At 47.2% G+C, this 12,279-nt stretch overlaps 1 protein-coding gene across 1 annotated transcript; it reads right to left on the reverse strand.

Moving 5' to 3' along the window:
* Nucleotides 1-2,767: 2,767 nt before the first annotated feature.
* Nucleotides 2,768-6,369, reverse strand: KCTD14 (potassium channel tetramerization domain containing 14). The gene is made up of 2 exons (XM_010074796.1): nt 6,310-6,369; nt 2,768-3,439 (listed from the first exon to the last, which is right to left on the reverse strand). Exons 1-2 carry the CDS (start codon nt 6,367-6,369, stop codon nt 2,768-2,770), a joined length of 732 nt encoding a protein of 243 aa, XP_010073098.1.
* Between the last annotated feature and the right edge of the window lie 5,910 nt (nt 6,370-12,279).

Here is a 12,279-nt window from a genome sequence, read left to right on the forward strand (position 1 = left end):
TGCAAACATGTCTCCTTCCAGGAGAGGGGAAGGAGGCCCTGGCACTGAGGAGCCCCTGACAGACCTCTGTCTGGTTAGATGACAGGAGACACAGGCAGCAGTTATGTCTGTGGTGCTGCGTGGTGAGAGGTGGCCAGGGGTGGCCACAGTTTGGGTGCATTTTAGGGACAAGGAGGTTTGGGAATCATGGAATCATTAAAGCTGGAAAAGACCTCAAGGATCATCAAGTCCAACCGTCAACCCAACACCACCCAACTCACTAACCCATGTCCCCAAGCACCACATCCACACGTTTCTTGACCCCCTCCAGGGATGGTGACTCCACCACTGCCCTGGGCAGCCTGTTCCAATGCCTGAGCACTCTTTTTGTGAAGAAATTTTTTCTAATATCCAGCCTAAACCTTCCCTGGTGCAACTTGAGGCCATTTCCTCTTGTCCCATCACTTGTTCCTTTAGAGCAGAGCCCAGCACCCCCCTCACTGCACCCTCCTTTCAGGCAGCTGTAGAGAGTGATGAGGTCTTCTCTCAGCCTCCTCTTCTCCAGACTAAACCCCCCCAGGAGGAGGCTGAAGGGTCCAAAGCGGGGCCAGGGCGGTGATCGAAGGTCTGGAGAACCTGCCCTGCGAGGAAAGATTGAAGGAGTTGGGTCTCTTCTCCCTGGGGGGACCTCAGCACAATGTTCCCTGTACTTAACGGGCATCCCCAAAGAGGATGGGTCTCTCTCGTCACAAGGAGCCATGTGGAGAAGACAAGGGGCAGCGGGTACACGTTGTGCTGGGCGAGTTTTCTTCTCAATATGAGAAATAAGTATTTTACAGTGAGAACCATCATTCACTGGAACAGCTTTCCCAGGGACATGGCAGGGTACACGTCACTGGGGGTTCTCAGGAGATGACAGTACAGGGTTCTTGATAATCTCCTCCAGGCTCCCTCTCCCACCAGAGGCTGGACCAGATGATCCTTCCAGGTCCTGTCCAGCCTGGGCTATTCTATAAGACCATCCTTGATAAAACTATCAACGTTTCTTGTGACAGCAGGCCTGTAGTCTTAGGAGGTTGGTTGGTTTGAAGCTTTAACTACCCTATAATCAGGTTTTTTTTTCCTAATATCTAATTTCAATCTCCTTTGTTCTGACTTACACCAGCTATCCCTTCTTCCGTTCTTAGTACATACAAAGTGTAACTGATCTCCTCCTAAAGCAGCCTTTTGTCTATTTGAAGGCCTCCTTAGTCTCTATTCTTCTAGTCTAAGCACCACCAACTGCTTGGTTGTGATCATAGATATGATCATAGACCTTATTTTCTAAAAACTTTTTGCCTTCTCAGACATTGATGGTATCAATTCTTACCAAGGTTTTAAATGTGAGAGGTCTCAAGGAGTCCACTCAAGCCTACAGCCCTGAGGTCAGTGGTGTGACTCCCGATGTTCACTGGGGGGAAATCTATGCTAGTATGAGTACATCCAAATGATTCGAATCTGTTAGCATAAAGATAAAACTTCAGGTAATTTGAATTAGGGGATCTGAGGGGGAAGATGTCAGTAAATAAAGAGCCTTTGTGTCATTCAATGAGCTTTTAAAAAGTTGTTTATTTAACATCCCAGAGATTATTGTCTGTAACTGAAAAAAATCCATGTTCTGAGAAATAAAGCAAATATCATCATCAAATTAGCCATTATGATTTTCAGAGTGATTAAAACCAAGCTAACAGCCATCTGCAATATAAAAATAAACTCTCGAATACTAAGATTTTTAAAATACAGTGTAGGACCCAACTCATGTAAAGGAGAATTTGCACTGAGGTCCCAGGCTATTGCTTCAGTAGCACTTCCTTCCCATCAAATCATGGTGGGTTTGCCTTTTTTCTTCCGGAAGCTTATATAGAATCATAGAATCATAGAGTGGTTTGGGTTGGAAGGGACTTTAAAGATCATCTAGTTCCAAACCCCCTGCCAGGGGCAGGAACACCTCCCACTAGCCCAGGTTGCTCAAAGCCTCATCCAGCCTGGCCTTGGAATATATTTGGAAATAATATCATAATAATAATGAATATCTCAAGAAGAAGATGGAAATAGTATGGCACGAGAGAGGAGTGCATGTCCTTAGATTATAAACTCCTCAGATTAGCAATGGCATTTTTGCCTTTTCTTGATCCTGGACCATAGCCAAGGTTCTCTGTCTTTTCTTCAAAATAAATAATAAATAACAGTAATAAATACATTGGCTAGAGAGCAGGCTGTCTGGTGGAAGAACAAAAAGGGGGCATAGGACACTGAAATCCTTGTTTTTAACCTAGGTTCTGATGTGGAAAGCAATAAGAAGAGCTTTTGCCTTCTCACTAAGGACCCAAATCTAAGTTGAGCATGTGCTAATGCAGTGTTTCCATCAGGAACTGTGGGTACGTGACCTGTTCCCATTTGCTCTAAGAGACAAACTCCCCATGTCCAGGAGACATATTTGGGGTTATTCATTTCTCTTAGGTAAAGTGAGGTTGGCTCAACCCTCAGATATGGCTCTCTGAACTTGTCTAATAGCACCACTGAAAGAGTAAAATTCCTCCTTTTCTTTTAAATCATACGGTTATCCCCTATGCCCAAGAAAAGGAGTGTCTCTAAAGTGCTCTGTAATTTGGCAAATGACCAAAGGAAATCTTTTTGTTGGGCTGTGCATTTCTTTCTGTCCCTCCGGTAGTCCGTGGCTTAGTCTCAGTGTCACAAGTTTGTTTTAAATAATTGCTTTCTTCCGTTCCCCATCGATGGTGGCACTTTGCTACCACCAAGTGAACAGGAACTTGTAGAAGAAATCATGCGATTTGAAGCGAAAACCTTTTTCAGCAATGTGGGGCTGAAAGGATATTTTATACCCTTTGGCTTCAACATCCATTCGGATGCAGTCCAGCAGATCAGAAATACTTGGCGCTGCCTTCCAGGGGCCAAACTTCACCACAGATTTTTTATCCATGTCCAAGCTATTCAAGGCATCCTGACATCTGGCCGCATCCTCCTCAGTTTTGACCACGCACACGATGACGCTGGACCGGCGGGATGCGACTGCTTCTGCCCTGGCGATGCGGATCATCAGTTCGATGTTCTCGCTGTAGTTGGGCACACGGGCCAGAAACTGCTTCCTCGCCACGAGCTCCCCAAAGATCTGCGGGGAGTCCTCCAGCTGCTTGATGAGAGGTTCGATGTCGTAGAACAACGCCTCCTTGTAGACATCCTGGATGCACTGGGTGGGCACTTGGTTGCTGCGCAGGTATTCCAAGATGTATTTGAAATAGGTGCCTGGCCTGTCGATGAAGAACCTTCCTTCGGAGTCAGTCCTGAGTTTGGGCTGGCCGGTGAACATCTCTGCCAGCTTGGAGCCAGGGTGTTTCTTTAAGGTGCTCAGCGTTGTCGTGTACATCTCCCCGCCGACGTTTAACTCCACGATTGGTGACAACTGCAAGGGGACAAATAGACACGTGTGTTACTTGTCTGAGGCTGTCAATGTGGAAGCGTCAAAGAAAAGAACAAAAGAAGAACGATTGCAGCTGGAAATTGGAATGATGGTGTGAAAAGCAGTATGAGGCCCCAACCCTGGGGGGACAGATGGGAACATCCACGCCATTTATTGCTAAGAGCAGATGCAGGATGTTTATATCGCCCTCAGAGCAGCAGAGAGGGGGTGTTTCTAAATGGCTGAGTGCTCACCACATCTTTGGGATGAAGGAAAATGTCATTTCATCAGTGAGGAAGAGGGACAAGAAGCACCCTGCCCAGGGCAGCTGTCGGTGGCTACAGGATTTGACCTCGATTTCTCAAGTCCCACACAAGCATTGGCCTTGTTGGCCCCTGTCCTGCCTGTGAGAGTGACCTGAGCTGTCACCCTCCCCGTGTGCAGAGGGACAAGGACAGAGCTCAAAGCTGTGCACCTCCATTCTTCTCACCCGAGCTGGTGTTTTCTCTACAAAGGAGGAACTAAAGCTCTTTGAAACTTTAGAAATGGGTGGAATTGGCTTCCACTCATCTTGGGGTTTAGTTGCAGATACTGAACTGAGACACAAAAATCCAGAATGTCAGAGGAGGAGGACAGAAGCTGTTTATTAAAGTACTTTAAAAATCATAGAATCATAGGATCATAGAATGGTTTGGGTTGGAAGGGACCTTAGAGATGATAGCTTTAGCTAGGAAGCAAAGGAAATACTTCATGCAACTGATGTGGATTTAAGAAAGAATGTAAAGTTTTGATTTTTATTTGGCTTTATTTTATTTCAGCGTGCATTAACACCACAGCTATCTGAAACACATTGGAGGAGACCTGAATGCCCAGAAAGCTGGACCTGGAGTCCAGTCTGACCTTCCTGAAGAGTTTTAACAGCCTTCCTTTGCACTCAGTCATTTTTTTTATAGTACTCAGCAGAGGGAAAGGGGAGGGAAGAAAGGAGGCGGTTATTTTCCCTGCCACCGTCACTGCTGTAATGCAAGTCACATGCCTGACCAGGACCACACCTGCCATTGGGAAGGTGTGAGTCAATAAGCAACCCTTTTTTCCAGGAACTCACCTACCCTTTCTTGGATCTGATCACACAAGGATCAGCTTCAGCGCTGGCAGTCACATGCCTGAAGTGAAGTGTGTACGTAACTGCTGAGCTGGATCCCACAGGTACAGACTCACGGGATGACGTGAGCTGATCTCGCACCTTACACCAAGAGAAAGGGGAACTCCTGTTGCCCTCTCCCCTTTGCATCCTTAAACCTACCTACACGCTTCTGTTGCTCACCTCGTGCCAGCTCTGCTTCTCCTTTTTTTTTATAGAATCATAGAATCAGAGAATGGTTTGGGTGGGAAGGGACCTTAAAGATAATTGAGTTCCACCCCCTGCCATGGGCAGGGACACCTCCCACTAGCCCAGGTTGCTCAAAGCCTCATCCAGCCTGGCCTTATTGTCTTGTTATTTTCTTATAGCTTTCTTATTATCTTATTGAGCTGAGGCTCACAGAGGATTTAACAAGCAAAAAGAAGAGACTAGTAACAGACAACCTGGAACAGCGAGAGACCTTCCCTTTAAACTATCAGATTTAACAGAAGTTTGCTCACAGCCTAGGCAAGCGAGGGAAACAACACAAGATTCAGGCCAAAGACCCAGCTGGAATATTGCTTTGCCCTAGCGTGGGTGGCTTCATCTTGAGGGCAATCATTTACACTAGGGCAAAGGAGACATAAAAAAATTATTCTGTCTGAGACTATCTGGTTATTTCCACCCACTGAAGAACATGGCCCAAAGCTGTTTCTGTAGTAAAGGTTCTCAGTTAGGAAATTTGCCATAAGTCCAAGTGCTAACAATATCTTTCCCCAGCGGGGATCATGTAGAGGAGGGTCTCATGCTTTTGAGCCTTTGCTCCTTTTTCAGATGGCAGGTCAGCTGTTTCATGTTGTTTATCACTAATACAAATGGATAACCTGTTTTTCATTAATGCAGCAACCCAGTTAACCTTATGTTCTCAAATCTTCGTTAATGGTTTTGGCCTGAGACTGCACTGGTTCCCAGCAGACTGGGAGTACTGGCACCAGTTTATTCCCAGCTCTGTAATTAGCCAGCGGGGTGACACTTAGGAAAGTCATTCCACCTGTCTGTGCTCCAGTTTATTCATCTGCAAAACAGTTACATCCTTGGGGAAGCGGTTTGCAACCTACACCTGAAAAGTCCAACACAAGGAGGTGGGATTTGTTTTAAGACAGAGAGCTCTGGGGGAGAGGCTGTATGGCTCCGACAGAGAAAGCAAACTGGTCAGAAATAGCCCGAGGGCAGAGAAAAGGAAAACATCATCTGATCTCGTCACTGATTTCTGCCTCCTAATATGCTGCTTGTCTGAGATTGCCATTAATTTTCCTTAGAGCTAGAAAAACTACTGCTCCCACCTGATGGTTCTGCACGTCAACAACACAGCTTTTGTATCATTAGAGACTCTAAGAACTGTTGAAACCCCCCAGAACTCACAACAGGCTTTTACTTAGGGCTCTGACAAATTAAAATTAACATCAAATTAATTCCAGCACTTGTCAAAGGAGAAAAAGAACCACTCAGGTTATTTGCTGTTGCCAGATCTTGTATGTCTGCGAGGGACGTGGCCCTTCTGCAAGCTCATGAGAGCAAACCGGTCGGAGTCAGACACGGCTTTTTACCTACAGTCCTCTTCTTGGTCACATATCTGCCAAGCCCTTGTGTTTTCAGAGTAACAGATGGAGAGAAAATCACTCTAATGTAGCCCAGAGGGGATGCTCTGATCCTAAGGGAGGGAATGTGCCCCCCAAGCTCGTACCTTACTCACCGTGTGCAGGCTACCGGTGACCTGCTTCCCAAGGGGCTTGTGCTCCGACGAAATGCTCATCTCCCCAGGGCAGCGACGGCTCGACGGTGTGGGAAAACCTTCTGCTCTGTGCTCGGGTCCTGCCCCACACACAGGACAGCTCCCCGCTGCGCTCCGGTCCTCTTTCGCTTGTTTTTTCTTTGTTGGGACAGGTTTTATTCCCAAGCTCCCAGCACAACTGCTGCCCCAGTGGCTCCAGTTTGCTCTGGGCACAGCCCCAGTACAGGTTGCAGGTGTAGGGAGAGGGGAGGGAGCAGACTGAAAGCGGAAGTGTTTGCTCATTAGTTTTTTCGGCAACCAGCACTGTGCAGGGTGGACTCGGGCTGGCTGCCAGCCCAGGCCTCCTGTAATAGTATCTGTGCGGTGACGAAGAGCCAAATAATCCTCCCCAAAGGAGGCCCAGAGCCCAGAACCCCTCCCGGGAACCCTGCAACGTGTGCCTGCGCGACCGCCTCTGCCTTGCGATCCAGTTATATTGAAACCAGTAAATATTTTCACAGCCTTTTGGTCTCCATACACTGCACGGTTTATCCCAAACCATCTCATTGATTCCATTTGTCATACCCATCGATGTCAGATCAGAGTGTCTACAATCTGTCCAAGGTGGTGGCATTTTCTTCCTTGCCAATATCATCTCTGGGCATGGAGTAATTTCTGCAAGGTAAGTAAAACCAAACCTGAATCTCTACTTCAGCCTGACTATCCTTTTTCAATTGGTCATAAATATTTGATTAATGTCTTTGCAAGACTTTGTTTTCTAATATCCTGTGTCCACCAAATATTGGAAGTGGGGAGCACTGCAGATTTAGTGGCAGTGGGAGTGTTTCTTGTGGCATTGAAACACAAGAATGTCTGTGTTCATTTTTTAAATGGAGGGGATCAAATCAGAGCGAGCCTAAATAACCTCTCCAGATCTGGACCACAGTCCTGCAGAGTCTCCTTGGTTCTATTCTAGGTGTTTCTGAGTGCACTGGTGCTTTCAACTTTGTCTTCAGGCCACTCAGCACTTCATAGAATCACAGAATGGTTTGGGTTGGAAGGGACCCTAGAGATCATCCAGTTCCAACCCCCTGCCATGGGCAGGGACACCTCCCACTAGCCCAGGTTGCCCAAAGCCTCATCCAGCCTGGCCTTGAACCCCTCTAGGGATGGGGCATCCACAGCTTCTCTGGGCAACCTGGGCCACTGCCTCATCACCCTCACACTGCTGTGTGTTTGTTTCGTTACAGTGGCAAAAACTGCCGTGGGCGTGATTATCCAGAGGTATAAGTCAATGTTTGTAATGAGACACGATATCTTCAATTAGATCGGCTGATATAGATGGAGAAAAACATCTGTGCTTTAGGGCACAGGAGGCTTTCTCAGGTCTGTCAGCTTCTGTTTCAGCTTGCTTGTTTTTTTTTTTTCCTGTTTTTTTTTTTTTTCCAGTTTTCCAGTTTGTCAGTCTAATAAAAGGTGTTCTCTCCTCTACCGACCTTGCCTCACTGTCATTTCAAGCTGCTTCCTGATACCAGCAAAGAAAAGGAAAATCTTGGACAAATACAGTGCTTCCTAAAGGTCTTCCTGGGGGAAATTTTAATGATGAAAAACAACAGTGTGGTATATAAGGAAACCATTTGCACAAAATCTGCATTGTCCATTTTACTGGACCCATATCCTCCCAGAAGACAGCATCAATCTGACCAGAAGCTTGAGGCACGGAGCAAAAAGTCTTATAATTTGCACTGATCCACCTGTCAGTTCAGACTCATTCTGTACGGCACGTCTTCGATGCTGGGGGTGATAACCTTTCCTTCGGCAGCTGCAGAACTGGATAGACGGGCAGACTGTCACCTCTCTGCTCCCACAAGCTTTTCATGAAGGAAGGGTGAAGAGCAGTAGAAGAGGTTGCTTTGTTCAAAAGCTCCTCCGGAAGGTTTCCCCAAACCAGGATCGAGGGTGGCTGATTGGGTTTGAGGTCAAACCTTCAACGCCACAGTGCTGATCCTCACCACTTCAGCAAAAGGACTAGTTGCTGGGTGATGTCCACAACTCTTTTCTACTGCTAGGCCAACCACAGCTGGTCCTTCAGGCTGATGAACATACTAGACTGGTTCCCCCACTCTTTTACTCCATTTTCTATATCTTGGCCACTTTTGCTGGGACAAAGAATCAGCCTGAAAGTCCATGAAGTATTTTGGCTGCACGTCACCATGTATGTGAAAAGTCTGAGTGTTATTCTTTGTGCTCTTTCTGGGACTTTTTAATCCCACCAACTGCATGACTTGCTTTAAGATGGCACTTTTCAGTCCTGCTATACAAATTACTCCCAGTTGGATTTTTTCCCCCCTTTTCAATAAGGATTTGATTTTAAATGTCAAATTCATCTCATCTCAAAAGAAGCCCTAGGAAGAACTTCTCACAGCCCAAGCCGTTGGCATATCGCTGCCAGCCCATGGGGATTTGGTGCATTTTTTCAGGTGGTCACACCAGAGGTGGCATCCTGGATGACTAGGACCACACCTCTGACCTGGCTGGTGTCACAGCTTTGCTGGACAGGCATCTGACCATCAAAGTCCCCTGTGCCTACACTAAGTGGAAACAGTCGCTCTTGCAGTTTGTCAGTCCTCCTTTTACCCCATGGTCAAAGCCACGCTGAGGAAACCAGTGGGTGGGGGAGCAGCCCATGAAAGGCAGAAGAGAGATCCGCGTTTTGGAGGGGACCAGAGGCTCCGCAGTCCGTGCTGCTGGTAACGGCTAGCTGAGGCTGGTTTGAATTTCATTCTTCCCTTGAGAAGGAAGTAAAAAGCCAAGACCATGAAAGTCTCCATAGCCTTGGGCAACCAGGGTCCTGGGATTCCCACAACCAGCTGCTCCACACCCCCTGGAGAGGTCTTGGCCATGGCTCTGCTGTTTCAGGGAGGCTAGTGGAGCTTCTCCCTTTGGGGACTGGGATTTGATTTGTATTAAACTGGAATTTCCACCCAGGATCTCTGTTGGGCTTTATTTTTGTTACCAGTTGACCTGGATCCCTGAAATCCTTCATTCTTTGGGCCTTTTAAAGCTGCGTCTGATGCACTGATGGTCTGTTGGAGATCCACCTGCTTGCTGTCGAGCAGAAAAAGAGCTCTGAGGATGTTTGCAGAGGAGATCAAGCAGGATCATCATGGTCCTGTCCTCGAAGAGGAGGCTGCTGAGACCTATTGGAGAGGCTGGATGCCCAAATGTGTCACAGAGCCATGAGAAGGACAAGGGAGAAGAACCAGGTAGATGTTCTTCATTCCTCTCCTGGCTCCTCAAGCACAGGGATGATTCAAACCTCCTACCTGTTCTTCTCGGGGTGGCCACTGGCCCTGACATTTCTTTTGTAGACACTTCAGAAGTAGATTTCTCTCTGCCCACTTTTTTTTTTTTTTTAATGGAAGAGGGATATTTCCAAGATTGTGAGCTCTTTCAGGCAGGGACCATCCTTTCGCTGTCTTTGCATAAAGGGTTAGCCTGTACCTGGTCCTTGTACGAGCAACCACAGTAGGAATCGCAAGAATAAACATACTAACGCTGAGAACTTTGTGTCTGCCAAATAATGAATAACTTGATGATGGCTTTGTGGGGAATAAATACGTGTTTTTTGAAAACGGTATAAATATATACATAACAATGAACTTGAATAACTTTATGCTGGTACATACATGAGTTTGGAAAATAGTATTATCCATTAAAGTGTTTTTAACAGATTTCCTTAATACATTGAATTGGCAGCTTCTGTTTAAGAGAATTAGATCAACAACATTCAGATTTGGGTTTTATGCCCTAGTACAAGTAAATAAACTAAATCCAAGGGGAAAAAAAAATAATTACATGCTTAAACCAGGAATGGAAATGAGAAGTTTGGATGTGGGGAAGCAGCTGCTGTTTGCCTTTCTCCTCTTGTTCCCTCTTCTCCAATATTCAGGTTTCTCAAGCAGATAAAGCCCTTTTGCTCTAGACCATTTGCTTGGAACATGGAGGTGACAATCCAGAGCTGATCTCCACCCTTCATGGTGTATTACAGCCCCTTAGCATTGTCGCTGCTGGGAGTGATGATGATAAATTGATGGAAAAGGCACCTAAAGAAGCTGATTCCCAGGACCCATCTACTCCAGGGCATCTCAGTGGAGGAGATTCCTGTGGAAATCTAGGGAATGAGCCAGGTTATATGTGGTTGGGTTAGCAGAGAGGAGAGGCAACAAACTTGGTGCAGATCTTCTGAACTCCCATGTGGATGCTATTTGCTCCATCTGGGACTTGGCAGGGCATCCCAATCTTTGTCCTGGAGTTTGCCTGGGGGATGCACCAAGACAAGCCAGGTCTCTTGCAAAGGACATGGGAAAAACAGATTTTGTTGTCTTTTGAAGCACATACGCCAGCTCCTGCAAATTGCCAGGTTGATCTGGTGAGCTGTGGCCAGCCTGTACCGTTTGTGAAGCATCTCTTCGTCACCGGTCACCAGCACTTGGGATCCAAGAGCTCCCTATCCTCACATCAGCTGGCACTGTCATCGCTCCCTGCATAGCCAGATCCTTGGGATTTGTTCCTGGTGGAGCCAGCAGTGCCCAAAGGGAGGAGACCCACATCAGCAGTTTGCTTTAGCTCTGCTCGGGAATTACAGCGGCGCAGCTGGGCTGGTGGTTCTACAGTCCAGGAGCCACTCCTAAATCAAACAGCCGTGTGCTGTTTGCAATGCAAACACCGTTGGCATTTCTGCCTGCTGCCTTCCAGCCCTTTATCAGCTCCACCCACCTTCGCAGAACACATGGCGAGTGGCTTCTGTCAAGATCTGAGGTGGCTTTGGCCAGGCCCCAGGACACCATCAGAGGGCAAGGGAGCAAAATGCCTCCTGGCCAAGCAAGTACTTGTGTTGCAAGTTAATTTAGAAGCTAATGTAACAAATCATAGAATCATAGAGTGGATCCTGCTTGTCAAAGAGAATGTATTCCCATGAGGTGTCCCCAGACCACTGCTGGGCTCCTTCTGTGCAAGGATTCTAGGACAGTCAGTGCTTCTGGGGTGATTTTGAGACTGTGCAGAGATTCTATCATGACTGATTTTGAGACAGCATCTACTGCTGCTGAGCGTGTCAGCACAGGGGGTGTGGTGGGAGGGTGCTTTGAAGCCCCAGTGCACTTCATTGATAGATCGTGAAATAAGTTTTCTCTTTCATTTTCTGTGCTGTTAGAGTTTCACTAAAATAAAAGCATGGGCTGGAGTTCCTGCTTTTCTTCTTCTTTACAGTGCTCTGGAGCTTCAGAGTGGTGCTGAGCGGTCAGGGGGTTAACCCATGAACCCATGACCAAGGCATGGAGCTACCTGTGCATGATGGGAAGAAACAGAGGAACCATTTGCAGAACTTTTGCTCAGTTTAGACTGAGACTTTTGAAGCTGATGATTCTCTAATTTCAGCCTGAAGGATGTTATTTCACTCTTGCGATAGGGCAGATTCAGAGAGCGTGTACAGCAGCACGTGGAACACAACTGGAGCCTGCAGCCCAAGGCATGGTCGTAATCCTCTTCTCACTACGGATGCTCAGAGATCTCCAGTTTCTTTAATCAAAACTTCAAAGCTCATGGAGGACCAGTGTTTGTTCAGCCAAATCAACTGTTTCAAGAGCTGAATTCGTTTTAAAAAGGCCTGAAGAGGCAAGGGGACACCTCCCTCTAGTGCCCAGCTCTGCAAGACTTCCCCAGGGTGGTGTGTCTAGGAGGGATGGAGTCACCTGAAGGTTGGACACAGCTTGTGCTGAGGGCTCCAAACCCCTGCAAAGGGCTTGCAGCCCCTGCCCTCCCAGGTTGTCTCCAGGGCTGCATGTGAGAGATGGTGCTGAGGCCACAGGGCTGGATGAGTGTGGGCCAAGGGAAGGGATGTGCAGGTACCGATTGGGCTGGGGAGCTGAGAAGTTGGGAGTCCAGGAGAGG

The sequence above is a fragment of the Pterocles gutturalis genome, unplaced genomic scaffold (genome assembly GCF_000699245.1).
Source record: "Pterocles gutturalis isolate BGI_N339 unplaced genomic scaffold, ASM69924v1 scaffold43262, whole genome shotgun sequence".
In the NCBI taxonomy this organism is placed as follows: domain Eukaryota; kingdom Metazoa; phylum Chordata; class Aves; order Pterocliformes; family Pteroclidae; genus Pterocles; species Pterocles gutturalis.

Coding starts and splice junctions, on each gene's coding strand:
- KCTD14 (XM_010074796.1), bottom strand. CDS start 6,369: ATGAGCATTTCGTCGGAGCACAAGCCCCTTGGGAAGCAGGTCACCGGT. Junction 3,440..6,309: donor TCACCGGTAGCCTGCACACG/GTGAGTAAGGTA, acceptor GTCCCCTTGCAG/TTGTCACCAATCGTGGAGTT.